The following is a 27,555-nucleotide window of genomic DNA, read 5'->3' as shown; positions in this document are numbered from 1 at the left end:
AATTTGTGAGTAGTACATACTATTGTTAAAAAATGCCTGGGAGGAACGTACCTACAATTAGGATAAGCGAATAATTTTTTTTTTAAATTTGATGTCCTTGAAAAATGCTCCAGTCATGAAATTTTAATAAGGCATTAGAGATATTGGGTACAAAATGTGTCTTAGATAGCTCATTAATTTTCTCTTAACCAGTTGTAAATTGCAAACTTAGCTAAAAGTCTAAAACAATAATATTTGATAGAATTTCAACTGTGGGGTTTCATGAATGGGAAGAAGGAATATACTCCTCAAATACGTATGAAAAAAATGATGTTTTCTTCTTTTCCTTTCGTGGACAGAACAACAAAAAACTTTTGAAAAAGATACGGTTGGTCTAAAACATTGAATGAGCCATCGCATATGTGAAAAAGATAGCGTGCTTCATATTACACGTAACGTCTCCATTAACAAAAGTTTATTGGCTAAGGAATCGAATAAAACTCATATAAGATGCCGAATCTCAAAAGGGGATGCATGAGGAGACAATGGTCAAGTAGTTATCATTCATTACTCATCACACAATTTATTCTGGCTTCCCAATTCCTAATTTTTTTCATTTTATTTTATATTTGTTCATAAACTTTTGTAAAAGTTGTTCTCCAAGGAGATTGAAGTTTGTTAAGTGAATACAATACAATCCAATAGATATGCTGTCACATTAATTTTTTCGAGGGTATAATTTTTTATTATTTTTAAATTAGATAATTTTAAAACTTATAAACTTTCATTTCTTTCATATTTCAGTAGTGGAAATGAGCTCAATTCTTATATATACAGACATTTCTCTAAGTGGCTCACATTTTCCCTTCATATTTCTCTTATTATCTCTTTAAATTGTGGTGCCCTTGATATGAATCATGACCCATCATGGGTATGGATTGAATATGCGACTTCATAATATTACAACTATAGATCATGTAGGCAGTGTAATTTGAAATTTCTCATTTATTTGTTTTCCATATTTTTTTGCTGGTAAAATTTATTTTTCTAATTTTCAGGCCCAAACATTAGGCCTGATTATTCAAAAGGAAATTATAGGCCCAGTCGGAGCCAGAGATAAAAAAAGAAGAAGAGGAAATCAAGTGGTGAATGTAATTACTTAAATAAATCCTAATGATTATACTATTTCCAAATGACTAGACAAGATAAATCCTAATCAATCAGTTGTGGTTTCTCTTTTATGTATCAGACATATTGACTAAGCTGAAGAAGAGATGATACTTACATTCATTTTCCCTTTCTCCCCTTCACTCATTTCCTTTGAACTATACACTATATTAAAGTTGATATATATCGGATTACATGAGTAATAAAATTTGTAGAAAATATATAAGAATGTAGTATTTCCAATTGAAAATATTTTTTTATTAATTAATCATACTTTTGTTTGTTATGATATTCAAAGTATATATTAATAACAGAGGGTGCACACACACTTGTCACAAGCTCAATAATGTCATAGTGATGTAGTGTGGAACTATGGATATACACATACGTAGACAGCTCCAAAGTCCATTGTTATTGTATTATCCACCATTCATATTTAATTATTATTGATTTTTTTTTAAAATAATTCAAATGTATAATGAATGTGTATAAATCTTTAAAGGGTTTAAAATTTGTGCACCGAGAGATGAGTCTTAGACAATAATTCTATAGCCCAAAAGAAAGATGAGTCTTTTTGGTCCGACCCAAGGTGCACCCAAAGCCCAACATGACTGTTTCTGGTTATATACTGACTTGTGATGAGTAGTGGTTTACGTAATGGAGTAGTAGGTGGCAGCCATAATGGCTTAGTGATCAATGTTTGAGGATTTATACGATGGAGGCATTTGAACTTTGAAGGCATTGTAAATGAATCATGCTTATATCAAATTTGGTGTCTAATTGTGTGCCTAGTCTTGTGAATTGTGATGTAGAACAGGTTTGCCTACAATGCTGTCATTTTGGCTTGGATTAGCAGCATGAATCAGGATTGAAGCATCACTTGAGAAGTGAATTGAAGGATGGCAGTGAGTTAAAGAATGGCATGAAGCTTGCTTTGGATAGCTTGGACAAGAAGACTTCTCAGTCTCAATTAAACTATCTTAGCAACATAAATTCCAGAGACATTCATGTTCATGATGAGCTTGGTCGTGACCAACTTGGTGGACACTTCTCCATCTTAATCAATTTGATTCAAAGAGAACTTTGGCTGGTTTATAATGTATTAATTCAGAATTGTTTAGCCTTGTTAATTTTCTGTTTTGAGTATATTTTTAGTTAGTGAGTTAGTTAGTTGGTTAAGCTTAGTTTCTATTTGTAGAAGTTCCTTATAAATATTGTTGTAACTTTGTTTCATTGAATAATCAATAATATCAGTAGAGTTTATTCTTTCTTCATCTTCATGTTATCCTCTCAATCTTCTCTTTTCTTATCCTCAATCAAAGAATCATGGCGGGGAACTTTTTAATACTTATTAACTCATTATCTCAAATTTATTTCCTAGATTATTTATGATTTGTAAATATTTTTGTACAAAATTTACTTGTTGTCATGGTTTCTGGCTGATATTAATATTTTTGTATAGTAAAAGCTTGTCTCCATATTCAGATATTGAATTTTGTTGATATTGCTCTCTGTACCGTAAATGTATAATTATTATTACTCTTTTTTCACTATTATTTTCAATGTGAATTATATAAGTTGCTTTAGTCAAATTATTTCAAATTTTCAAGGATTTCTGAAATTAGGTGCCTAACTTATACGAAATAAATGTAATATTATTTGAAGTGGACGCTAGCTGTGATTGACAATGCAATGCGTAGAAGAAAGATATGGTTTGTAAAATCGTCATGAACAAGTTAGTAATCATCATTTAAAAGTTAACGCATCCCATTATTCCCACTCTTCACTTGTTAGATGATACCATAATTAATCAATTAACAGACTAATTCATGCAAGAAAAAAATAAAGTAGATTAATTCCGATGTCCCCACCGAACGAATCATGTGTATTAAAATCTCATCCTTGTAACTTCAATTTCGGGAATTCAGGTTCAGATAGTCAAAGAGGGGCAGGTACCTAACAAAGCAAACGAATAAAGGCGAAGTAAATTATCAAAATGCTAAAGTATTTAATAGAGGATAAGAATGAATTAAAGGAAGCCAAAAAAGGGATTATGACACGCCCCCTTAATAAATACTAACTTTATCATAATATTCTTGTTGATTAAAAATTGTTCCTCAAATAATCTAATATTCACATATACAAAAAAAAAACATTATTCATATTATATATGAATACGTTTAGCCTGTTATCCCACACTAAACTGCGTTATGCTTATCCCTCTCAGTGGTGGATGTATCATGTAAGTAACATGAAACCTACGCATTTGGGTTTAAAAGTCTATTGGCTAGCTGAGTATCAAATTTATATATTGCATGATGCACGACTTTGCATGCAGAATATATTAGATTAATCAATTAGAAAAGTGTGCATTGGAGAAAAAGGAAGAATAAATTTGTGGATTTCCATTCACATGGTCGTCTAAAGCTGCAAATAATTGACGACTTTAATTCAATTAAAGTATAAAGTTGGAAACACACTTTTCTTTCCAGTTATATGTTTTGCCGCGCTCTTTTTAGTTTGTTTTCTCTCTCTTTCTTCTTATCCTTCTTCACCTCACAGTTCTCACTTTCACTCACGAAACCCAAATATTCATTTATTTCATTTCCCTTATGGGTTATTTCTCTTGCAATGCCGAATCTGCAATCGCAACCTGCGATCCAAACTTCTGGGATCTCAACAACACAAAAAAGAATTCTACTTCACGAACTATCAGAAAATTTCACTACACTGACCTTGTTGCCGCCACGAACTCTTTCTCCGCCGACAATTTCTTAGGCAAAGGCAGTCACGGCAACGTCTACAAAGCGACCGTCGACGACGGAAAACTCATCGCCGCCGTCAAAACAACAAAGCTCACCACTAAAACACCAACTTCCCGCCATCACATCACAACCTGCACCGGTTGCGGCCACTGCACCAGTCCAGCGGAAAACGAGATCGAGATTCTCTCTCATGTAAATAGCCCTAGAATCGTGAACCTTATTGGTTTCTCCACTGATCCAAACGACAACAAATTAATCGTCGTTCAATACATGCCTAACGGTTCACTTCATGATTTACTTCACTCCCCGGTTCAACCACCCGGTTGGACCCATCGAATCCGGTTCGCACTGCAAGTCGCAAAAGCGGTTCATACACTTCATTCTTCTAACCCTCCCATAATCCATCGAGACATTAAATCTTCCAACATTTTAATCGATTACGATAGAAAAGCAAGGCTCGGAGATTTTGGACTCGCTCTGAGGGGACACGTGGAGGACGTTCGTGTAAAGTGCACACCACCGGCGGGGACGTTAGGGTATCTTGATCCATGCTATCTTGCGCCGGCAGATCTCAGCGCCAAGAGCGATGTGTTTAGTTTTGGGATCTTATTGTTAGAGATTTTGAGTGGAAGGAACGCGATTGATGTTAATTATAGTCCTCCGTCGGTGGTGGACTGGGCGGTGCCGTTGATCAAGCGTGGTGAGTTCGCCGGGATTTATGATCGACGAATTGGACCGCCGATGAATGATGTGGTTATGAGGCAGCTGGCGGTTTTGGCGGCGAGGTGCGTGAGTTCGACGGCGGAGAAGCGGCCGTCGATGGCGGAGGTAGTGGAGTGGGTTAATAATGCGAGGAAGAGGATGGGTGCGGTGCCGATGTGGAGTGGGTTGAAGAGGCGCGTGGCGCGTGTGGAGAGATTTGAGGTGTTTGAATGTGGTGACGTTGATAGGAGTGAAGAAGTTGTGAAGGGAGTTAAAGGTGTGAGTAGAAGGAACGGGAAAGTATCCAGTGTAGCGGGTGTAGAGTATAAGAATGAGCCATCCAATGAAGTGAATAGAGTAGTGAGGTGTAAATCCATTGGTTCTGGTTCTATAATGAAGAGGGGTTCGGATCCGAATGTGGGTGGGTACCCGACCGGAATTGAGAGAAAGAAGGGGAAAATTAGATTCAAGAAGTCCAAGTCTATGGGTTTTTTGCATGGTCCTAGCCTTTTACATGATGGCAATGGCAACGAGAATAACTATAAGAGTGGTCCCATTCATTTGGTAGAAATTTCAATGACCAAGTTGGTCATTACACATAAGTTGGAAGAGAAAATGCTTGAAACACCCCTAGTTGGGAATCTGAGCAACCCAGAATAATCAAGGTTTTTAATTGTGGGTATGGGTTACCATTATTAATTGTTAAACATTTTTTCATGGAAAAGTGTTAATTGTTCAATGATTGATTTATTATGTTAGAACTTGCAACTCTATGGTTTGCCTAGGCTTGAAAACTCAAATTAATTGTGTTTGCTGCTCTTATTTCAAGATTAAAGTGGCAGGAAAACTTTGGGCACAGGGAAGGACCAATGTGTATTAATACGAGTCTGAATCCACTTTAATACTTAATATGGATATATAATAATAGACTTGATAATTTATAGAGTAAATTACACTGACATCCCCTGAGTTTTAGTAAAATTATACAAATTATCCATCACTTTTCTAAACTTACACAAACCTCCCCTAGTTTTATACTAAATAAGTGTAATCTTTTAAACAAAAAATGTGATAAATGCAATTAAGTTAAACAAAACATGATATATTGTGTAGACAAGTCTAAATAATATACAAATCAATATATCTTTATTATTTTTGGTTCATTACACTACATTATAAGAGTGATTTAAACAATATTTTTTTATAATTGTTGATGCATTTTGGAACAAAAAAATAATAAAGATACATTAATTTGTATATTATTTAGACTTGTCTACACAATATATCATGTTTTGTTTAACTTAATTGCATTTATCACATTTTTTCTTTAAAAAATTACACTTATTTATCATACATGGGTGGTCAGTGTAATGAAAGTACAAAACTAGGGGAGGTTTGTGTAAGTTTAAAAAAATGAGGAATGGTTTGTATAATTTCAATAAAACTCAGGGAGTGTCAGTGTAATTTACTCTAAGTTATAAAATCATAGTGGTAAGGGGTCCTCTTAACCAAATTTGTAGTATATAACCTTAAGTACTACTAACATTTTCCTTAATACATAAATTCCTATTTTTTGTGGTTTTCTATTTATTATTATTAAAATGTTACAAATATTATCATGTTTATCAACTCGTATTTGGGATTTAGTATACATTTTTTGCATGATATTATTTCTTACAAAAGAATTATATATGAAAATAATTTCGTATGAATGTTGAGAGTAAAAGAGAAAGAAAGAAAAGATAGACAAAATATTATAAAAGATTATAAGGTTTTCAGCCATCATCATAGTCTCGCACATAAATAGTAACAAAAAATATGTAAAATATTATAACAATCGATATACACGAGACAATATGTAGTAAAATAAGTCCAAATAATGAGTTTTGAGACAAAGTGAATCCATCTCCCTCTCTCCGACAGTTCCTACATCCATCCCCTAAATAAATATAATTTTCAAGGGTTCAAAGAAGAAATACATTATTTAATTTGTTTAAATTATTTAGTGATCAATTAATTATTAATTAATAATACAGAAATCGGATAAGATCCACAGACGAATTATTGAACTTCTTGATAACTCACCATTAAAGTAGAAGTGGCGTGTGGCTACCATCTTGACTTTCTTCAACTTCAAATATTTCCGCGGTTGAATCTAGAATGGTATCCCTTGATATCAGTAATCAATAAAGAAATGTGTGGTTTTGACTTTAGACAACACAAATATATGAACTACCATCTGAGACAAAAACTTGGAAGAAGATACATATGTTACATCATATTTAAATATAAGTGTATTTAAGATTTTTAATATTATTATTTATGACTAAATTTTAATTAGAATTAAATTATTAATATTAATAATATTTTATTGATTATCTCCACATACATATATTTTCACACAAATCTTTACAAACATAACAAAGCATTAGATATATCAAGCAACAATCGGCAAACATTTATAGCTACATTTGTTTTAAGTTGTCCAAAGATTTGTGGTTGTTAGAATATAACTGTAGAGAGTCGTGCACTTTTGGTTGTTGTTTCCTTTTTCATTGTCTTGAATGTATAAGAGTGTATATGTTGTCTCACACTTAATGTCATCCAATATATTATAACTTTGTGATTGATTGAAAAAATTTAATTTTAAGTGACTTCCTAACCAATCATAAAGTCATAACACATAAAGTAATACTATGCGTGGGACAACAAATATCATCCATAGATAAAGGGTGAGGCCTCTAAGTACAGAAGATGAAAGTAACTAAAAAACAAAACATAAATAAATAATAATATAATATGATACTTTTATTCTCTAAATATAAAAATTGATACTTTTGTGTTTAATCTTAAGAGTAATAACAAAAGTAACAACTTTCCTCTTCATTACTCAATCAGGAGTCTGATTATATTTGTATTAGTTGTTCTCTTTGAATCTGTATACATTGAATGCATTTTGGATCATTATGGACCCATATAGAAGAAAGAGGGGGGCAAGTGCAGTGTTACTATTTAGCTCTATTAATTTAAAATTTAAAATATGTATTCTTTCTTTTTTCTCTTTAATAAATCAACTTCCAAATAAGGGAGAATGAGAGTACAGTAACCTATTCTGGTACAAATTTGGCAAATTTTGTCTTGCATTGTCTAATGCTTCTTATATCCATTAACTAATGGAACCACCGGCTGGCTCTAAATACAATTTGATAGCCACATCTCTCAGGAGGAGTTATCAATTGTGAATATTATGCTTTGTGTAGAACTTAAAATAGATGTACTCTTCCAACACTAATCTGTTCTTAAGATTTTCAGAGGAGAAGATTACACATATGTAGGCCAACAACCAACAAGGACCATCCGTGCCAATGCAATGAGCTCTTCACTAAATCCTCATGACAATTAAATTCCACGACAACATGCAAAGTCATAGAGTAAATTATCGATTTTATTGTAATATCATATATTAAAGGATGGAAGATGTTAATTTTAAAGATTAAATTGATATATTAGTACCTATATTAGATATCTTAATATATATATATATATATAGAGAACAGATAATGCATATGGCTTCCTCTATTTCAATTTATCTATATACTATGATGAGAGATTCATTTACCCTCAAGTCAAGGTTACATTCAATCTCAGTCATTCATTTTTTTAACTCCAACGAACCAAATGAGTGAGTAAAATAAATGACGAGAGAGAAAAAATGAATCTTAAATAACTTTTAAGTTTCACTCATTTGGTCTTTAATTAATGTAAACTAATCCTTCCACGTGTACTATTCTTTGAAATGCAAAAGTGCATTAATGAAATTATCATTATTTGCATTTATGAAAGCAGTGGAATAAATTAATAATTGTAGAAAGATAAATAAATGGTGTATTAGAAAGAAAAAGTACAATAAATTTAATGTAAATAAATAGTATAAGAACGAGTGGTGTATTTATAAATGAGGGTCACTATTTAATAAATAAAAAAACTAAGTATGTAAACCTTTACCTAAGTTTGAACAAAAACGGGGTACCGGTCTTGTATAAATTTTGAGTGTGAAATAAAACTTAGGACTCCTAATTTACTGAAAATAAATAATGATGTGAAACTTTTATATTAAAATTTGAACAAAAATGAAAACCAGAGCAAATTGTAAGGTCATGCTTATGATTTTTAGAATGAAGACCTATTTTGGTCACTTCAAATATTTGTACATACCAATTTGGTTTTTGGAAATTAAAGCATTGTTATGATTCACAATATATATTAATTTAACTTATTCCTGACCTTTGAGTATTATTTTTTATTTTCACTTTTTCATATTCAGATTGATACATATGAAAATTTATAAGGATCAAAAAAGATAATTATTCTAATCTTTACTTTTTCTCCCCATATTTTTTAGGGTATGTTTGCGAGTTATGAGGAAAAGAAAATGAGAGGATGGAAGTCAAACATTTTTCTTGTTTGAGAGTGTAAAATTTAGATAAGAAAAAAGTAAAATAATAAGGATGTAATAATATTATTTTTATTTTAAAAATGTAATTAACAATGAGACATAAACAATAATGTAATTATATAATTTTATTAAAACTATTTAGGTATTTTGACATTTTATCTCCAGAATAAAACCTCAAACAAGAAGGCCAATACTTTTTATTTGATGAATGTGAACATTTGGGATACACATATAAAATTAGTTTAGTACTTATATGATTAATATAAGAGTTATTTGAATAGGCTTAAATTAAGAGTGATAAATTTTCATAGAGTTTGAACCCACATTAGGATAATCGTCGAGGTGGGGATCCTCATAATAACATCTAAAGTTAGTAAAACTTTGCAAGCAACTGCCGTTGTTAACTAAGGTTGTGAATCCTAACACGTAATTTTTGGGTTGACAGTTTAGCTCATTATTAAAACATTAAATGAAATTTAGGAGGCTTTATGTCATTTCTTCCTCATAATTAGCTTTTCGGTGTGTGAATATGAGCCAGACTCCTCTTCAATCAGGGAAGTGATGTATAAAACAAAATGAAAAGCAAAATAAAATAATAATTATATTCTTCTACTTATATTTGTAATGACATTTTGATCTCTAAAATTAAGTGTAAAAATTGTACATTTCTCTCTAGTAAGGAATATGATTCCTATTTAGTCAATCTCAACTTGACAATCTGATTCATTAAAAACTAAAATAAAATATTATCTAACTACAATATTTTATTAGTAAAATGTTAATGTACATAACATGTATTTGAATGATTTTACAAGACACCCCTTTTTAATGGAAATGAATTTCTTTATGTAAGTTATTGATCTCATTTTTATATTTAAAGATAATAATGTTACTACATTACATCTAAATATTAAAATTATCACATCATACTATTTTTTCCTAATATTTATTATGTACTTCCTCCTTGTATGGTTTACTTTAAGCTCAAACAAATAATAAATTCTATTTATTATATATATTTATTTTATGAATTATTTAATTAATAATAACAATAAATGCAAAGTTAGAACAAATAAAAAATAAACAGGCCATATTAATTATTAACTTTAGTGAGATTTTTTGTGCTTTATAAGTTAAATCTTCACTCATGGATTGTCATAAGCTTCAAATAAAAACAATTATTTATAGAAGGGGAATGGAGAAGGGCATGGAATCTGGCGAGTACGAAAACCAAGTGCAGGAGGAAATGAGCACCCAAACAACAGGACCGTCAGAAAATGACTCACTCAAAAACTCAGGCAAGGACCAAGACTAGTGCCATCGCTAACAATCATAGATCTGGGTCAGTCATATACAAAGAATGTCAGAAGAACCATGCTACCATCATTGGTGGCTATGTCTTTGACGGTTGTGGCGAGTTTGCAGCGGCGGGAAAAGAAGGAACTATGGAGGCAGATATTTGTGCAGCATGCAACTGCCACCGTAGTTTCCACCGGAAAGAGATCGAAGGTGTCGTCAACATTAACTCATACGTGCACCATCCTTTGCCGCAGCCACAACCATTGTTGTACACTTGCTACCATCATTTGCCACCACCACCTCCCATCGGTTACCACCACCACATAGTGGCAGCTTCACCATTGTCCCAACATCGTCCCATTGCACTTCCCACCGCACCCGATGGAGATTTCAGCTGTGAAGAAGGTGACATATCGAATCGTAACGACAACGATGATGGAGGCAAAGTCAAGACGAGGTTTAGAACCAAATTCACCATTGGTCAGAAGGATAAGATGCTAGCATTTGTAGAGAAGATTGGGTGGAAAATCCATATACATGATGCTACCGCTGTGGAGCAATTCGGTGCTGAGACTGGTGTGAAGAGACAAGTGCTGAAGGCATGGATTTAAACACAAAAAAACACAAAGTTGGCAAGAGATCTTAGGGGCTCAAGTCTTCCTTGTCCCATATCAGTATTTATGTATTATGGTTTGGTTGGGATGGTTTTGGAATTATTTACTACTCTAGTAACATTTGAAGAGTCAATAAGATGAGTGAATAAGATTAGAGTGTGAGTATATTTTATATTTTATGTTTATGTAAAAAAATAAAACAATGTTACAATCTAGGAGTTTAGTGGAGTCTGGTTAAGATTCTTAAGTTGTCCGAGTCTTCCTTTCCTTAATAATAATGTTAGCTGTTTTCCTATGTTTAATTTTACTAGTATTTGGTAAATTCCAATTTTACAATGTTAGGCAAGCTCAACTTGGATCAAAACAATGAGATTATCATGAAGTTCTTAACATTACATCCAAATTTTCATTTTCCTCAGGTGGCCGAAAATCAAATAAAGACAAAGAAATTGGAAAATATATGGAAGAATTTACGGTTTTATTTTTACTTATTCTATCTTTTTCACCTAACATATTACACATCTCATGGGATATATAGTTGAGTTTTAAATGAGTAGAATAAATTAAAGTAGTGTAGAATAAATGAGCTATTTTAAAGGTATATTTTATGACTATTAAATCTTTTATTTGCCTCCATTACAATTCTAAGATTAAACTTTATTAAAGCCCCATATGATGTTTTAAACCAAATAATCAATATATTGTTTCAATATAATTAAAACTTACATTGATCTATGCTTTTCAATTTCGTGTATTCTTTATTTTATTTTATTTCCTCACTTTTTTCTAACTCACTATCGTTCTTTTTCATTTTAATTTTTAATAATATTTAAAATTTTAATGACACGTGAAAATAAAATTCTCTTTATAATTGTATATAATTTTGGTTATTAATTATAAATTTAAAATCCACCATTCTCACTTTTTATTAGATAAATTATTTATTTCCTATGATTTGTTCACTATTATATTATCTCAATAAACACATATTCTTATTTGATCACTTTTTTAACTAGCTATTAAGTATGTACTTCAAAATCCATATAGAATGTTAAACTCATCAACAACTTTATTATTATTAGTGTTCGCATTAAGATATTTTCTTCTTCAATAATAAAATAAATCTTTTGTTGTTTTAATTTTTTCAAGGAGTAAACAAAAGTTAATATTATTGGAAAATAATGAAAAATCATTTTAAAGAAGCTTTTCCTTTATATACTAATATTGGTTATTATTATTATTATTAGTATTAACTAAGATTTTAGTCCCTAAGTTTTTGTATTTATTTTTGTTGTCACTAAATAATATAATTTTTTATTCAATTCCTTGAAATTTAAAGAGTTTGGTCTTACATATAGTTATGAACTAATTGATAACATGGCTAATATTGCCATTGTTACCTATCCGACTACTAATATGTCTAACGATTTCGTTGATACATAATAGCTCAATTAGTGGTTGAATCCAAAACCAAATATTAAATAAGTTTAATATCTATGTATGTATGGTTCTAAAGATTTATTCATAATTAGTGCATTATTCATCATAAATTTATATTATTTTATGAGGAAAAATAATATTTAATTTTACAAGAAATAAAACATATTTAAATATTATTTTAAATATAAATACATAAATTGAGATATGCTACTATTATTGTAAGTCTATATTTTCATAAATAAAATTCATATAAGCTAAAATTAAAAAATATAAATTTATTATGTATGATACTAATAAAGTAATTTTGAAGATATAATAGAATTCAACTTGGATACAAATATGAATTATTATAGATGATATCATACAAAATGTGTCATATATGTAAAAGAAATTGCCTCCTTAAAATTGAAAAGAAAAAAGTATCTCGTACAATAAGGAAAATTAACATTGAGATGATAAAAAATATAGACTAGTGTGTCATTGGTCTTTCATTCATAGTGGGCCTAACTAACCTAAATAAGTGAAAGGGGCCTCCATACATGTTAAGAAATCTAAGCGCGAGCGAGCCCTCCTATCCGTTTTATCTCCGTTGTCTGTTAGTAACAGTTTTTGCTGTGGAGATAAGTTATTTTCTATATCCTCTAAAATATTTAAATATGTCATGTTTAATTATTTTTTATAAAAATATTTTTAAAACTAAACAAAATAATACAAATGTCATATTTTTATAAATATCATCATATGAGGAGATACTTTATTTGAAAGTTATAGAAGTAGGATAACTTCTTTGTCCTTTTAATTTATTATTTGCAAACAAGGAAAAATCATTTTAGAGAACTCTCCCCATTGTATATTGATGTAGATTATTATTTTTAGTTTTAACTCCCTAACATTTTTCCCTATTGTTTTTGTCACTAAGTAATTTTTGTTTTGTTCAATTCCTTAAAATTTTAAAGAATTTGGTCTAACACATTGGTGATAATCTAAGGAATTTGTCTTACTTGCAACCTGTGATTGATTCAATGAAGACTTGATAAATGGAGAGATAAACATTTTTCTTTGGGAGGAAGAATTGATCTAGCTAACTCTGTTTTGTTTAGTTTGCCACCTTGCTTCTCTTCTTTCTTCTCGGTGCTGAAGTGGTTCCCAATGTTTTGATATCTATTTAAAGGAAATTTCTATGTGGTTGATGTGATGTAAATAAAAAGAAGATTGCATGGATGAAATGGGAATTTATTTGTTGTAGTAGACACATGAAAAAAATATAATAGAGAAAAATGACATCGAGAAATTAACGTGGTTCAACAATTTGCCCACGTCCACAATTGAAGAGCAACAATGATATTATTACTACGATAAAAGAGAATTACAAGTTCACTCAAGTGTTTCACTCACTTCCCAAAACCCAAATACACCCAATATCACTCTCAACTCTCACTCAAGTATATCTTAAACATTAAAATATTCCTCGCAATATTAGAACAAGAGAAGAAGAGAGAATGTGCAGCACTAAGGCTAGAATATTGTTGTATCTTACAATGACTTGGAACATTCTTATTTATAACCAAAGCCTTGAGGATTGTATGGCAAAAAACAAAGATGTTTCACCACAACCTCTTCTTCTCATTGGCTACAAAAAAGATTTCACTATAGCCACTTATTTTACTTGACCACAAGAAGGTTTCACCATAACCACTTCTTTTGTCACATCATTCTCTTTTTCTTTTAAGCCAATATTTAATATTATTCGTTTAATCTTTCTTTACTTGTGAAGTGGAGATTGAGGGTTTTAAAGAGGGAAGATTCCTCTAAGGTGAGGGTGTTGCTCTGAGAGATATGTCCCTCTTGATGCCATGCCTTTTTGCCAAGAGTTAGTGGTGCTAGATAAAGCTTCTATATGGTGGAGGGATCTTTGTACGATGGGGTCTTTGGGTGATGCTTATTGGTTTCCTCCCTGTATGTCTAAAAGCTTGGATGTGGGGATAGTTAGTGTAGTGAAGATATCTCATATAGAAGTGGATTAGTTAAGGATAACTCGTTGATATAATGTATTAAAGTTTTATGTTAATGTTGAGACCACTAATATGATTCTTTCATTTAGTCCATACATAAGACTTTAGCTCATGAAATAAAATCTCATAGTGGTTGGCTTCCCCAATTGTATCCGAGTTGATGATTTGAGGATTCCTAAATGTGAATTGGTGTAATGAAGAAATCAACCTTATATCGAATATGGATGTCATTGTGCAAATGACACAGGAGTATTGATGTTGGATCTGGTCAAGATGGGGTGAGGTTGTGGAATCTAAATTGAGGAGATTTTTTGTTTAGGAAGAAATGTGGCAGGAATCTAGTTGACAGAGGTGTGTTTTGTAACCATCATGAAGAATCGGGTCAGCACTTATTTTTTATTACTACTGTGCTCAATAACTTCGGCGTTTCGTTTGTGTCTGGTTACAACTTGATCCTCAACCTGCGTGATCAGTTCTTGATTGTTTTTCATGGTTTGGTAGTGGTTTTGAGTATAACAATAGAGAGTGGGAATGATTTGGATGTGTATTCTTTGGTTTCTCTGAATAGCTCCGAATGGTGTTATTTTCTAGACAAGTGCATTTTGATATGGTGGGTATATTAGATGTTATCAAAGTGAGGTCTTGGAGCTGGTTACAAAGTATATGTACCACTTGGAACGTTAACAATGGCAGCAAAATCAAGATTTGAGAAGATACCAGACTTCCTATTTGGTCGTGTTCACATGTCAAAACTGGTCCAGCCATTTGAAATTCGTGCATGAAATATTAATTCCTGAAGCTAATGACTGGAATTCTCACCTTGTGAACTCTTAGCTTCTGCGGTCAGAAACTGATATATCCTAAGAATTCCTTTATGGAGAAGCTGGAAGAATGATACTTTACTGTGGAAATTCACAAAGTATTACCCATGTTTGTGTTTTCACGGATTGCCTCAAATCCGTGTTGTCTACTACAGTTTTTCAGTGTTGCACCTATTTTCATCATTTTGGAGTTACCCCATAAGACTATGTAGGAGAACGAAATAGCTGATCTTTTTTGGTAAATTTTGCCTCATTCTTTCAAGGGTGAACATTCAAACCACCCAACTTCATGTCCTTTTAGAGAAAGAGTGAAAATGAAAATTAGAAGTATATCAGTGGTCTTTATTCATTCAACTTACAACAATTCAACTGAATCTCACTTTCAAAGAAGTCACAAATGTAAAATAAATACAAGACAGCACTTCTCACTTTGCATCAATTCATATAACAACAAACACTAGAGGAGTTTCAACAATAGTATAACAGCTCCACATGCAAAAGCCCATAGGACTACACAATACAGTAGAGCTAAAACATGAAATGTTTCTGTGAAGGATTTATCAACATAAACCTCATATTTGATATAATACACAGTGCTTTTTGATCCCATACGTATCAGTGAGGCTGCAATGCTCCTTGAATGTTTTTGACAGCACTGTCATAGTGAACAAAGCCCATAAACCAAAATTCATGGTTATCAACAGATATAATCTGTATATATTTCTCGGATGGGTTGGTTTTGCTTGTTGATGGGTTTACTGTTCTCAACTGGTGCAGTGGAATGACCACCTAATGCATGAGAAGGAAAGCATGCATGTAAGTATTTCAAAACTCAAACACTAAAGACAAATATGATAAAAAATGGGAACTTAGTGAAGTATAAATATCACAATCTTGGGTAATCAGGTTCTAGCTTTAGCTACACTTGCTAGAGATTTCAGCAAGTAAGCTGGCATGAGATTAATCTCCTTAGGATCTTATAGTAATGGGAGAAAATAGATGAAAATTACAAAGTCACAGTTTCATCCTTTAACTTAACCAAATGCTTTCTTTAAAACAGACAAACTTAAAAAAAATAAGGATTGAAATGATTTGGTGTTGAGTTGTTTGATTAAAACACCTAAGAAACATGAATTTGACTGAAAGAGTGCTGAAACCATTCAACATATGAAAGGTCATTAAAATCATGGAGCAGAACTCTTCCCTTCTATGAACTGGTAAAAGACTTCAGTTTCTTTGAGTGTAGTATAATTTATCTTTAATGAATGTAAAAAAGGTAACTTCGTTAAATCCTTGCATTCCACACACCACCTAGCCACTTCCGTGGACTCCATTATGGGGACCATCTAAGGGACTCAATTGATAGGCTTGGCAATCAATATAATAACTTTTGATTAGTAGCTAAATTAAAGATTACGTCAATCAATATGTGGGGTGTGGGGTGGGGTGTATTAACCAAAACCCAACCCCCATGCAGGTTTAGGCGGGTAGAAATTGCCAGACCCACAAGGTAGGTGTAGGCTTTACGCCTTTAACCTTATTACCCGGACCAAGGCAAGTAGTTAAAGTTATATATTTCCCCAATTTAAAAAAAATTACTACAACGTTTACATTTTAACCCTTTTTAATTTTCAAGACATATTAATAACTCCTACATTATCCCATTAATTCCATTGTCTCACTCCCATCATTCCCACTACAATTTACAACCCACTACATTAATCGAGCAACACTAATAGGGGTAAATTAGCAAGAAAAATTAACTGTTCATTTTAAGTATAAAACGCCTTATAAAAAGGACCAGAGAAACCTTCTAGAGCATGACATATAAATAGGGTTAGGGGGATATAAGAATTCAGGTGTACGATGACTAACTGCGCTTTAAAATAATTGTCATTCCAAGAACTGCAACATACCAGAACTCTGAAGCTGACAATTCTAATTACTGAATTGAGTATGTCTAATTAAATTTTGCTGTTATTTAGAAATATGCTATGATGCAATTACAGCATTTGAATGAAAGTATTTCTATTTGAGTATAATATTGATGCACTAACAGTGTAAAGAATTATGCACAATCAGTACATCATCTGCCCTTCATTTGAATTATTTTTTTCTGAAAAGTCTAACATAATTGAAAATGAATGGTGAATTTTTCTCTTTCTATTTTATGTTCAATTCTATAAAAATAATAAGTATTTCCATCATAAATAATAAGTATTTACTCATTCATAGAGTATGTCATTAAATCATTTTCTTCAATTGGAAAGCCATTCACAGATATTTATGATGGTTTTATATTAGTGAATAATTAGAAGCAAGAATCTGGCTACTGACCTTATAATAGCTCCATTGTGTCTGCTCACCAGCAGTGTAAGAAAGTGGGTTATCACTACAAAATGCCAGCTTCGCTGTCGACAAATATAAAACACCCATGACCGGTCCGGCTGAGGTGGATAGGTAGCATGCAAATGTTTTCAGAAGCTGCGGTAGTGGTTTTGAGTATAACAATAGAGAGTGGGAATGATTTGGATGTGTATTCTTTGGTTTCTCTGAATAGCTCCGAATGGTGTTATTTTCTAGACAAGTGCATTTTGATATGGTGGGTATATTAGATGTTATCAAAGTGAGGTCTTGGAGCTGGTTACAAAGTATATGTACCACTTGGAACGTTAACAATGGCAGCAAAATCAAGATTTGAGAAGATACCAGACTTCCTATTTGGTCGTGTTCACATGTCAAAACTGGTCCAGCCATTTGAAATTCGTGCATGAAATATTAATTCCTGAAGCTAATGACTGGAATTCTCACCTTGTGAACTCTTAGCTTCTGCGGTCAGAAACTGATATATCCTAAGAATTCCTTTATGGAGAAGCTGGAAGAATGATACTTTACTGTGGAAATTCACAAAGTATTACCCATGTTTGTGTTTTCACGGATTGCCTCAAATCCGTGTTGTCTACTACAGTTTTTCAGTGTTGCACCTATTTTCATCATTTTGGAGTTACCCCATAAGACTATGTAGGAGAACGAAATAGCTGATCTTTTTTGGTAAATTTTGCCTCATTCTTTCAAGGGTGAACATTCAAACCACCCAACTTCATGTCCTTTTAGAGAAAGAGTGAAAATGAAAATTAGAAGTATATCAGTGGTCTTTATTCATTCAACTTACAACAATTCAACTGAATCTCACTTTCAAAGAAGTCACAAATGTAAAATAAATACAAGACAGCACTTCTCACTTTGCATCAATTCATATAACAACAAACACTAGAGGAGTTTCAACAATAGTATAACAGCTCCACATGCAAAAGCCCATAGGACTACACAATACAGTAGAGCTAAAACATGAAATGTTTCTGTGAAGGATTTATCAACATAAACCTCATATTTGATATAATACACAGTGCTTTTTGATCCCATACGTATCAGTGAGGCTGCAATGCTCCTTGAATGTTTTTGACAGCACTGTCATAGTGAACAAAGCCCATAAACCAAAATTCATGGTTATCAACAGATATAATCTGTATATATTTCTCGGATGGGTTGGTTTTGCTTGTTGATGGGTTTACTGTTCTCAACTGGTGCAGTGGAATGACCACCTAATGCATGAGAAGGAAAGCATGCATGTAAGTATTTCAAAACTCAAACACTAAAGACAAATATGATAAAAAATGGGAACTTAGTGAAGTATAAATATCACAATCTTGGGTAATCAGGTTCTAGCTTTAGCTACACTTGCTAGAGATTTCAGCAAGTAAGCTGGCATGAGATTAATCTCCTTAGGATCTTATAGTAATGGGAGAAAATAGATGAAAATTACAAAGTCACAGTTTCATCCTTTAACTTAACCAAATGCTTTCTTTAAAACAGACAAACTTAAAAAAAATAAGGATTGAAATGATTTGGTGTTGAGTTGTTTGATTAAAACACCTAAGAAACATGAATTTGACTGAAAGAGTGCTGAAACCATTCAACATATGAAAGGTCATTAAAATCATGGAGCAGAACTCTTCCCTTCTATGAACTGGTAAAAGACTTCAGTTTCTTTGAGTGTAGTATAATTTATCTTTAATGAATGTAAAAAAGGTAACTTCGTTAAATCCTTGCATTCCACACACCACCTAGCCACTTCCGTGGACTCCATTATGGGGACCATCTAAGGGACTCAATTGATAGGCTTGGCAATCAATATAATAACTTTTGATTAGTAGCTAAATTAAAGATTACGTCAATCAATATGTGGGGTGTGGGGTGGGGTGTATTAACCAAAACCCAACCCCCATGCAGGTTTAGGCGGGTAGAAATTGCCAGACCCACAAGGTAGGTGTAGGCTTTACGCCTTTAACCTTATTACCCGGACCAAGGCAAGTAGTTAAAGTTATATATTTCCCCAATTTAAAAAAAATTACTACAACGTTTACATTTTAACCCTTTTTAATTTTCAAGACATATTAATAACTCCTACATTATCCCATTAATTCCATTGTCTCACTCCCATCATTCCCACTACAATTTACAACCCACTACATTAATCGAGCAACACTAATAGGGGTAAATTAGCAAGAAAAATTAACTGTTCATTTTAAGTATAAAACGCCTTATAAAAAGGACCAGAGAAACCTTCTAGAGCATGACATATAAATAGGGTTAGGGGGATATAAGAATTCAGGTGTACGATGACTAACTGCGCTTTAAAATAATTGTCATTCCAAGAACTGCAACATACCAGAACTCTGAAGCTGACAATTCTAATTACTGAATTGAGTATGTCTAATTAAATTTTGCTGTTATTTAGAAATATGCTATGATGCAATTACAGCATTTGAATGAAAGTATTTCTATTTGAGTATAATATTGATGCACTAACAGTGTAAAGAATTATGCACAATCAGTACATCATCTGCCCTTCATTTGAATTATTTTTTTCTGAAAAGTCTAACATAATTGAAAATGAATGGTGAATTTTTCTCTTTCTATTTTATGTTCAATTCTATAAAAATAATAAGTATTTCCATCATAAATAATAAGTATTTACTCATTCATAGAGTATGTCATTAAATCATTTTCTTCAATTGGAAAGCCATTCACAGATATTTATGATGGTTTTATATTAGTGAATAATTAGAAGCAAGAATCTGGCTACTGACCTTATAATAGCTCCATTGTGTCTGCTCACCAGCAGTGTAAGAAAGTGGGTTATCACTACAAAATGCCAGCTTCGCTGTCGACAAATATAAAACACCCATGACCGGTCCGGCTGAGGTGGATAGGTAGCATGCAAATGTTTTCAGAAGCTGCTCCTCTGGAACAGTCTCGAAAGTTTGTCTAAAGATCTTCTCATAGCCACCTTCTGCAAGAACTTTTGTTGACTGAGCAATCCTCCCCACAGCAGCATCAGCAAAACTAGGACCTGTTTTCACTGTTTCATAGAAAGCCAACATATACATAATAAGACTTCCAAATGAAGGAACACAGTTGGAACTCATCATCAATAATTGTTGTAAACAAAACTTCGGTCCGTAATAAAAAAACAACAATCGAGCAGTTTCCAAACAGGCCGGGTTGCTACATGAATAAACAATGATGTTCTGTATAAGTTATGCCGAGTAACGCAATTTGATTGTTCATATTACAAAAAAGTCGATATGGTCCCTAACTTTGAATTAGATCCATGTGAAAAAATGATAATTTAATTTTTGACAAGGATCTGAGTGGTGATGTGCAAAGTTAGGCACTAGATAAATCAACAAATTATTTAAATCGAAATCCTTGATAAATGAAAGTAGTAATAATAATAAGAAAGAATAGATACAGTGCTGCCACATATCGCCAGCAAAATCCTCAGCCTTCTTAGTAGCCTCCGCGGCCTTCTTACCCCATTTACCAAGAACATCTTTCACTGAATCTAAAGTATCTGCACACAATAAAACAATTAAAACGTTGAGGCAATGTGTGTGAGTGGGTACAGTTAAACAAAAAAAGTGGAAAAGACAAACACTGACTCTTGGCAGAGGCAGGGGCTGCAACGGGTGCAGGGGTAATATAGGGATTTGAATCTGTGGGCAAGGTAGTAGCAGCATCGCCAGAAATAGGAACACGAGAATCGGGTGGAATTGAAGAATTTAAGGGTTGAGGTGGGACAAGATCGTTGGGGTCGAGTTTAGGGTAAGGAACATAATCAGGGGAATGAGAATCATGGACTTGGGTTTGTGGTTGTGATGGATTTATGGGATGGGATTGGGGAATTTGATCACCAGAACTCATTATTTTGATTTCTGATTCTCACACCAAAATTGGGGTTATGGATGGATGGAACAAAGCAAGGAAGGAATCTACTAGATCCTCGATTTCGGAGAGAGAAACGTGAGATTTCAATTCAAATGTCTGCTTTGGAGTTTGGAGACGGTAAAATGATTATTGATTCAATACAGTTTCTGGACCCATCTTCCCGTTGATTATATATGGTTACACTTTTTAGGATAAATTATTATATGACCTGTAATTATCATTTATATATAAAATAAACTTATTTAATTTTAGGGTATTAATACGTTATTAAGAATAAAGATTTGATTAAAACTATTAGTTATAGACAAAATGTTGTATACGGTTATGAGTTTTTTATATTATCGTTGCATCATTCACCATTTATTTTTAATCATTATTGACTTTTCAAAAAAAAAAAAAAAACAATTCAAATCAATAGTGAATGATGCATTAATTGTATATATATCTTCGGTATATAACTTTAACGCTTTAATTATATAGGTCGTAATAATTTGTTTGCTTGCCAACACCAATATGGTTTTTGGTCACAAACAGCCTAAAATTATCCAATAATAAAAGCTGATTGGCAGAAATATCACAGTATTGTCCCGTGAATCATTTTTGTTGTAGTCGTAGTCTCTCCTCAAGCCTATTGTTCACGTTGTAGTTCAATTGATGGAGATATCATTGATTGCTTTCCCCATTATATAACAGAAATGGAGGGATAGAGTTCCTTTTCCTTGTTGGAATACCGGTGCTAATTATAATATGTGCCAAAAAATTATATTTAACAAATATGATTTCAAGTTTTTTTAATAATGAAAAAAACTCTATTTTTTCTCATGTTCCACTATTGGAGTGTGTTTACTGGTTTGGTGGAAAAAGGCCAACCCAAAATTGCTCATAGAAGTCTCATTTGTTTAACATATATAGTTTAATATTGACTTATTTGTTTGTTTAATAATTTTCAAGTCTACAGTTAGTATATTTAAAGGTATATTCTAATGAGTTAGCTTATTTAAAAGTATATTATAATATAATATATTTATATTGTATTTGGTTTAAAGAAAAAAAGTTAAGGAAAGAAAAGTTGAGGACGGAAAACTTGAGAGAAGAAAATAGATAAAAAATGTGGTGATTTTTTAGTTGTTTGATATAATAGAACATGGAAAGAAAGTAAAGATAAAATAATATAATTATTATTACTAATGATATTTTCTTTGTATTATCATAGATATGTTATCTCAAAATATGTGTCAAATCATTTCCTAAACCAACGAAAACATGCAATGTGAATTAAAAAAATTAAATATTCATTATTTTTTTCTATTTTTCTTTTATCGTCATTGATTTAGAACATGATTTAAGACATATTTTGAGACAATCGATTATGGTACAATTTTTTACTTGATTCCACCTGATAATGGAGTGAAAATATAATGACACGGATCCTACCAATTTTTTTTCTTTCCTTCATTCTTTTCATTGCAATGGCAACCAGACAATAAAAAACATTCATTTCATTCCTTTTTCATTCCTCCCACTTTCTTTCCTCTCTTTTTCACCCCAACCAAACATAACCTTAAGTGCATCAATAGATCTTTAAATATGTTAATAAGTTTGCCTTAAAATTGACAAATCTAAAAATTCAATGCCTAAGATTTACATATTTTTTAAATCTATTTTAAGTATATATTACATAAAATAATTAATATAAACAAAACCTAATGGACTTGAAGCCTGAGTCTATCATATTTATGTTAAATATGTATTTCCAAAAACACGAGTCTGATTGTCTAACATATTTATTAAGAGTGTAAAATTTATATATTGTCATTGTAAAAATTATAAACAAACACCATATTATTCACCATTTATTTTGATTATTTTTTTCTAAAAAGTCAAAGATTACTAAATATCAATGGTGGATGATGCAGTGACAGTGTATAGAACTCATACACTGCATACATTTTTTCGATTTATTAATAATCTATGACTTAACATAACCTATCATAGATCAACTAGTAGGTCCATAGGGTGTATAACTTATTTATACCATTATGGTCACTATGTGTAAAAAACACCTTAAATCCGCTCTCCCTTTGGCTGAATATGCAAACATAAATTTTATTTATTTATGGAATGTCTTATCGTCCTAGAAGCATATGACATTAGTAATTACAAGATGAGAAAGCGGTTATTTGATTCCACAAACTCTGTCTCTTATAAACATTACAAGCATACAAGGACACAGAAAGATGTACCCATTAGAAAATTGTGGATGCTAAGAAATTCAATAGACGATTAGACAAGATAATGAAACATTCGCTTTCAGGAGAAAGGGTTTCTTTTCTTCTTCTTATGGTAAATTATCAAACCAGCAGTAATTGGATGAATCGTTTTCTCTCTACCACATCATGGGTTATCCTTATCATATGTCATATTCTATACTTTCTGCCATTCATCTTAATTGACATATAAATATGAATTGATACCAATTATTAAAGAGCTTAAAATCTATGTATTAACAATATAGAGTTAATTACTTCCAAAAAAAAAATTGAGGAAATACAAAATATCCATAATAGTACAAAAAATATATATTTTTAAGACAATTTAAAAAAACTACGTTAGGAAAACTACTTTTTTTAAAAACAACGACAGGTTCTGAAAAGGAAGGTGGGAAAATCACAGAATAATGATGAATTTGAGGGGAGAGAGCAAGAACGGAGAATATCAGTTCTGAGCTGAGAGGCTCCGTCACCGATCCAAAGATTCCACCTTTTTAACCACACCACCCACACCAAGATCAACAAAATCAGTTAACAATTAACAATCATGACAGAAGAAACCAACCACAGATCCTCCTTCCCGGATCTCTCCAGAGTCATAATAACCGAACCGGGTTCAAGTCCCGGTTCAGGTTACCTATCTCCACTCCCAGACCAGGTCCTGGAGATAGTCCTCGAAAACATTCTCCACTTCCTCACCTCCCGCCGCGACCGTAACACCGCCTCATTGGTCTGCTGGTCTTGGTACCGCGCGGAGGCGCTCACCCGACCGGACCTATTTATCGGTAACTGCTACGCTTTGTCACCAAACCGTGTAACTTCCCGGTTCGGCCGGGTTCGGTCCGTGACGATAAAGGGGAAGCCGCGGTTCGCGGATTTCGATATGATGCCGTTGAACTGGGGGGCTCACTTCACACCGTGGGTTGTTGCTATGGCTAAAGCGTACCCTTGGCTTGAGAAGGTTCATCTTAAGCGCATGTCTGTTACTGATGATGATCTTATTCGGTTATCTGAGTCCTTCGTCGGATTCAAAGAACTTGTGCTTGTTTGCTGTGAAGGGTTTGGAACCACTGGACTTGCCGCTGTTGCTAGAAATTGCAGGTTAGGTTAACTTCATTTGTGTTCAAAATAGCTTATAGTATAAGTTAGAGAGTGCTTTTGAATTATATTGTAGTACTGTTTGAAATTTGGTTAAGGTTTTTGTTTCCCTTGTGTTTTAATTTTTTGATCCAGATTGCTAAGAGTGCTTGATCTTGTGGAATCTATGGTTGAGGTTGCTGATGATGATGATGAAGTGGATTGGATATCCTGTTTCCCAGAGGGTCAAACCCATCTGGAATCTCTTGTTTTCGAATGTGTTGAATGCCCAGTTAATTTCGAGGCATTGGAGAGTCTAGTGACTAGATCACCGTCCTTAAGGAAACTTAGGCTAAATCGTTATGTTTCAATTTCTCAGCTTTATCGCCTTATTTATCGAGCCCCCCATCTCACGCATCTTGGAACAGGCTCGTTCAGTGCACCGCAGGCTGTGGCGTTTGGTGATCAGGAACCAGATTATACCTCTACATTTGCCGCTTGCAAATCCTTAGTTTGTTTATCTGGATTCAGGGAGATATGGGCGGATTACCTGCCTGCCATTTATCCAGTCTGTGCTAATCTCACATCTTTGAATTTCAGCTATGCCGATGTTAATGTGGATCAACTCAAACCAATCATACACCATTGTCATAAACTCCAGACATTCTGGGTATGTGTTATCTTGCTTGTCTGTGTCATTCTGTGCTAATGAATTGGAACTTAAAACTTACTTTTTCTTTCATTATGCAGGTCCTTGATTCAATTTGTGATGAAGGTCTTCAAGCAGTGGCCGCAACTTGCAAAGATTTGCGTGAGCTTCGCATTTTCCCAGTGAACACAAGGGAGGAGAATGATGGTCCAGTTTCTGAGGTAGGCTTTGAAGCAATTTCTCAAGGTTGTATAAAATTACAATCAATTTTATTTTTCTGCCAAAGAATGACAAATGCAGCTGTGATAGCCATGTCAAAGAACTGCCCGGATCTTGTGGTATTTTGTCTCTGTATAATTGGGCGATATCGGCCAGACCCTGAGACTCATGAACCCATGGATGAGGGTTTTGGCGCTATTGTTAAGAACTGCAAGAAGCTAACTCGACTTGCTGTATCTGGTTTACTGACTGATCGAGCTTTTTGTTACATTGGGATGTATGGGAAATTGATTAGGACATTGTCAGTTGCCTTTGCTGGAGACACGGACCAGGGCCTTAAATATGTGTTAGAAGGATGCACTAATCTGCAAAAGCTTGAAATCAGGGATAGTCCATTTGGGGATGGAGCTTTGTGTTCTGGTTTGCATCATTTTTACAATATGAGATTTCTCTGGATGTCTTCCTGTAAGTTGACACGCCAAGCTTGCCAAGAAGTTGCACGAATGTTGCCTCATCTGGTGTTGGAAGTCATCAGTAGTGCAGAGGACAAGTCAGATGATGTTGACATATTGTACATGTACAGATCTCTTGACAGGCCACGAGATGATGCTCCAAAAGTTGTTACCATCCTTCATTAGTTTTTCAAATTCAAGAAGTTTATAGCTTTTTCATGTGGTCGCCGCAGAGTGGAATTATTTAGCCGGAGTTTTTTAATATACCTGCCAGAAGAGTTCTGCTATCCATGACAAGCTAACAACTGCTGTTCCTTGCCAAGGCTGCCGCAACGGTATGCCGTTAAGATGATAACTCTGAGAGAAAAGAACATCTCTCTTTCTACATTCCTGTTTATAGAAGAGGACTCATTTAGGTGAGGGGAGATAAAATTGAGGAAGGGTTGGTGGAGAATAATGCACAAGATGAAATCCTGCTGGTATTTGATCATCTCAATGATGTATTGCTATACTTTAAATTTGTGTTCTATATTATTTTAGCAAGAAGGGAAATTGCTAGAAAGGGATGGGTAAGTATAGAATTATAAATTGCTGAAGCTGCTCTGAAGATTGGTTAGCAATCATTATTCATCTCCTTGGTCAAATAGGTCTGTTGAGATTTAAGAAGCATATTCAGAAGGATCAGAAGGTATTGGATGCTATTCACATTGTGAGGGCCTCCACTGTCAGCTTAAGGCCTAACCGTGGCAAATCCAAACCAGCCTGGTTGAATGATTTCATTATAGATTAATTTAATTATTTAAGCATTATGTAACTATTGTAAACTTCTCTTTAGTTAGTAAACTGCTTAAAACCTCCTTAGTTATAGGATATGACCAATTGTATGGTTTAGATGACCTGACAGTTATAAGTTATATCTATATATTGTATCAAGTGTTGGAAATAAACATGAACAAAAATTCCAGATTTATATTTCTTTTAGAGAAAATTACACTGACACCCCTGAGTTTTAGTGAAATTACACAAACCACCCTTCACTTTTCTATACCTACACAGACCTCCCCTAATTTTATACTTTCATTACACTGACCACCCTGTATAAGAAATAAGTGTAATTTTTTTAACAAAAAAATGTGATAAATGCAATTAAGTTAAACAAAACATGATATATTGCGTAGACAAGTCTAAATAATATACAAATTAATGTATCTTTATTATTTTTGGTTCGTTACACTACATTATAAGAGTGATTTAAATAATATTTATTTATAATTGTTGGTGCATTTTGTAACAAAAAAAATAAAAAGATACATTGATTTGTATATTATTTAGACTTGTCTAC

General features: G+C 32.9%; 4 protein-coding genes across 6 annotated transcripts; 3 read left to right on the top strand and 1 right to left on the bottom strand.

Annotated features, from left to right (window-relative positions):
* On the top strand, window positions 3,524-5,474 carry LOC109327427 (serine/threonine-protein kinase-like protein At3g51990). 2 transcript variants are annotated; one of them, XM_019560570.1, is made up of 2 exons: window positions 3,524-5,009; window positions 5,082-5,474. In XM_019560570.1, the coding sequence occupies exons 1-2, from the start codon at window positions 3,759-3,761 to the stop codon at window positions 5,271-5,273; spliced, it is 1,443 nt and encodes a 480-aa protein (XP_019416115.1). In that variant the 5' UTR covers window positions 3,524-3,758; the 3' UTR covers window positions 5,274-5,474. The 2 variants fall into 2 exon arrangements, with proteins under 2 accessions (XP_019416115.1, XP_019416114.1); XM_019560569.1 differs by having other exon boundaries at window positions 3,526-5,474.
* LOC109327886 (zinc-finger homeodomain protein 2-like) lies at window positions 10,247-11,143 on the top strand. The gene has a single exon (XM_019561059.1). The coding sequence runs from the start codon at window positions 10,347-10,349 to the stop codon at window positions 10,977-10,979; it is 633 nt and encodes a 210-aa protein (XP_019416604.1). The 5' UTR covers window positions 10,247-10,346; the 3' UTR covers window positions 10,980-11,143.
* On the bottom strand, window positions 15,565-21,673 carry LOC109328351 (GEM-like protein 1). Of its 2 annotated transcripts, none has more exons than XM_019561780.1 (5): window positions 21,261-21,660; window positions 21,071-21,172; window positions 20,542-20,677; window positions 17,593-17,728; window positions 15,565-16,044 (listed from the first exon to the last, which is right to left on the bottom strand). In XM_019561780.1, exons 1-5 carry the CDS (start codon window positions 21,520-21,522, stop codon window positions 15,871-15,873), a joined length of 810 nt encoding a protein of 269 aa, XP_019417325.1. In that variant the 5' UTR covers window positions 21,523-21,660; the 3' UTR covers window positions 15,565-15,870. The 2 variants fall into 2 exon arrangements, with proteins under 2 accessions (XP_019417325.1, XP_019417324.1); XM_019561779.1 differs by lacking the exons at window positions 15,565-16,044; window positions 17,593-17,728 and adding an exon at window positions 18,378-18,857 and having other exon boundaries at window positions 20,406-20,677; window positions 21,261-21,523; window positions 21,594-21,673.
* Window positions 24,176-27,156, top strand: LOC109328350 (transport inhibitor response 1-like protein). The gene is made up of 3 exons (XM_019561778.1): window positions 24,176-24,917; window positions 25,050-25,563; window positions 25,644-27,156. The coding sequence occupies exons 1-3, from the start codon at window positions 24,364-24,366 to the stop codon at window positions 26,397-26,399; spliced, it is 1,824 nt and encodes a 607-aa protein (XP_019417323.1). The 5' UTR covers window positions 24,176-24,363; the 3' UTR covers window positions 26,400-27,156.

The sequence above is a fragment of the Lupinus angustifolius genome, chromosome LG15 (genome assembly GCF_001865875.1).
Source record: "Lupinus angustifolius cultivar Tanjil chromosome LG15, LupAngTanjil_v1.0, whole genome shotgun sequence".
In the NCBI taxonomy this organism is placed as follows: Eukaryota; Viridiplantae; Streptophyta; class Magnoliopsida; order Fabales; family Fabaceae; genus Lupinus; species Lupinus angustifolius.
The sequence above is the reverse complement of the archived record's forward strand: the minus strand, read 5'-3'. Positions and strand labels throughout refer to the sequence as shown.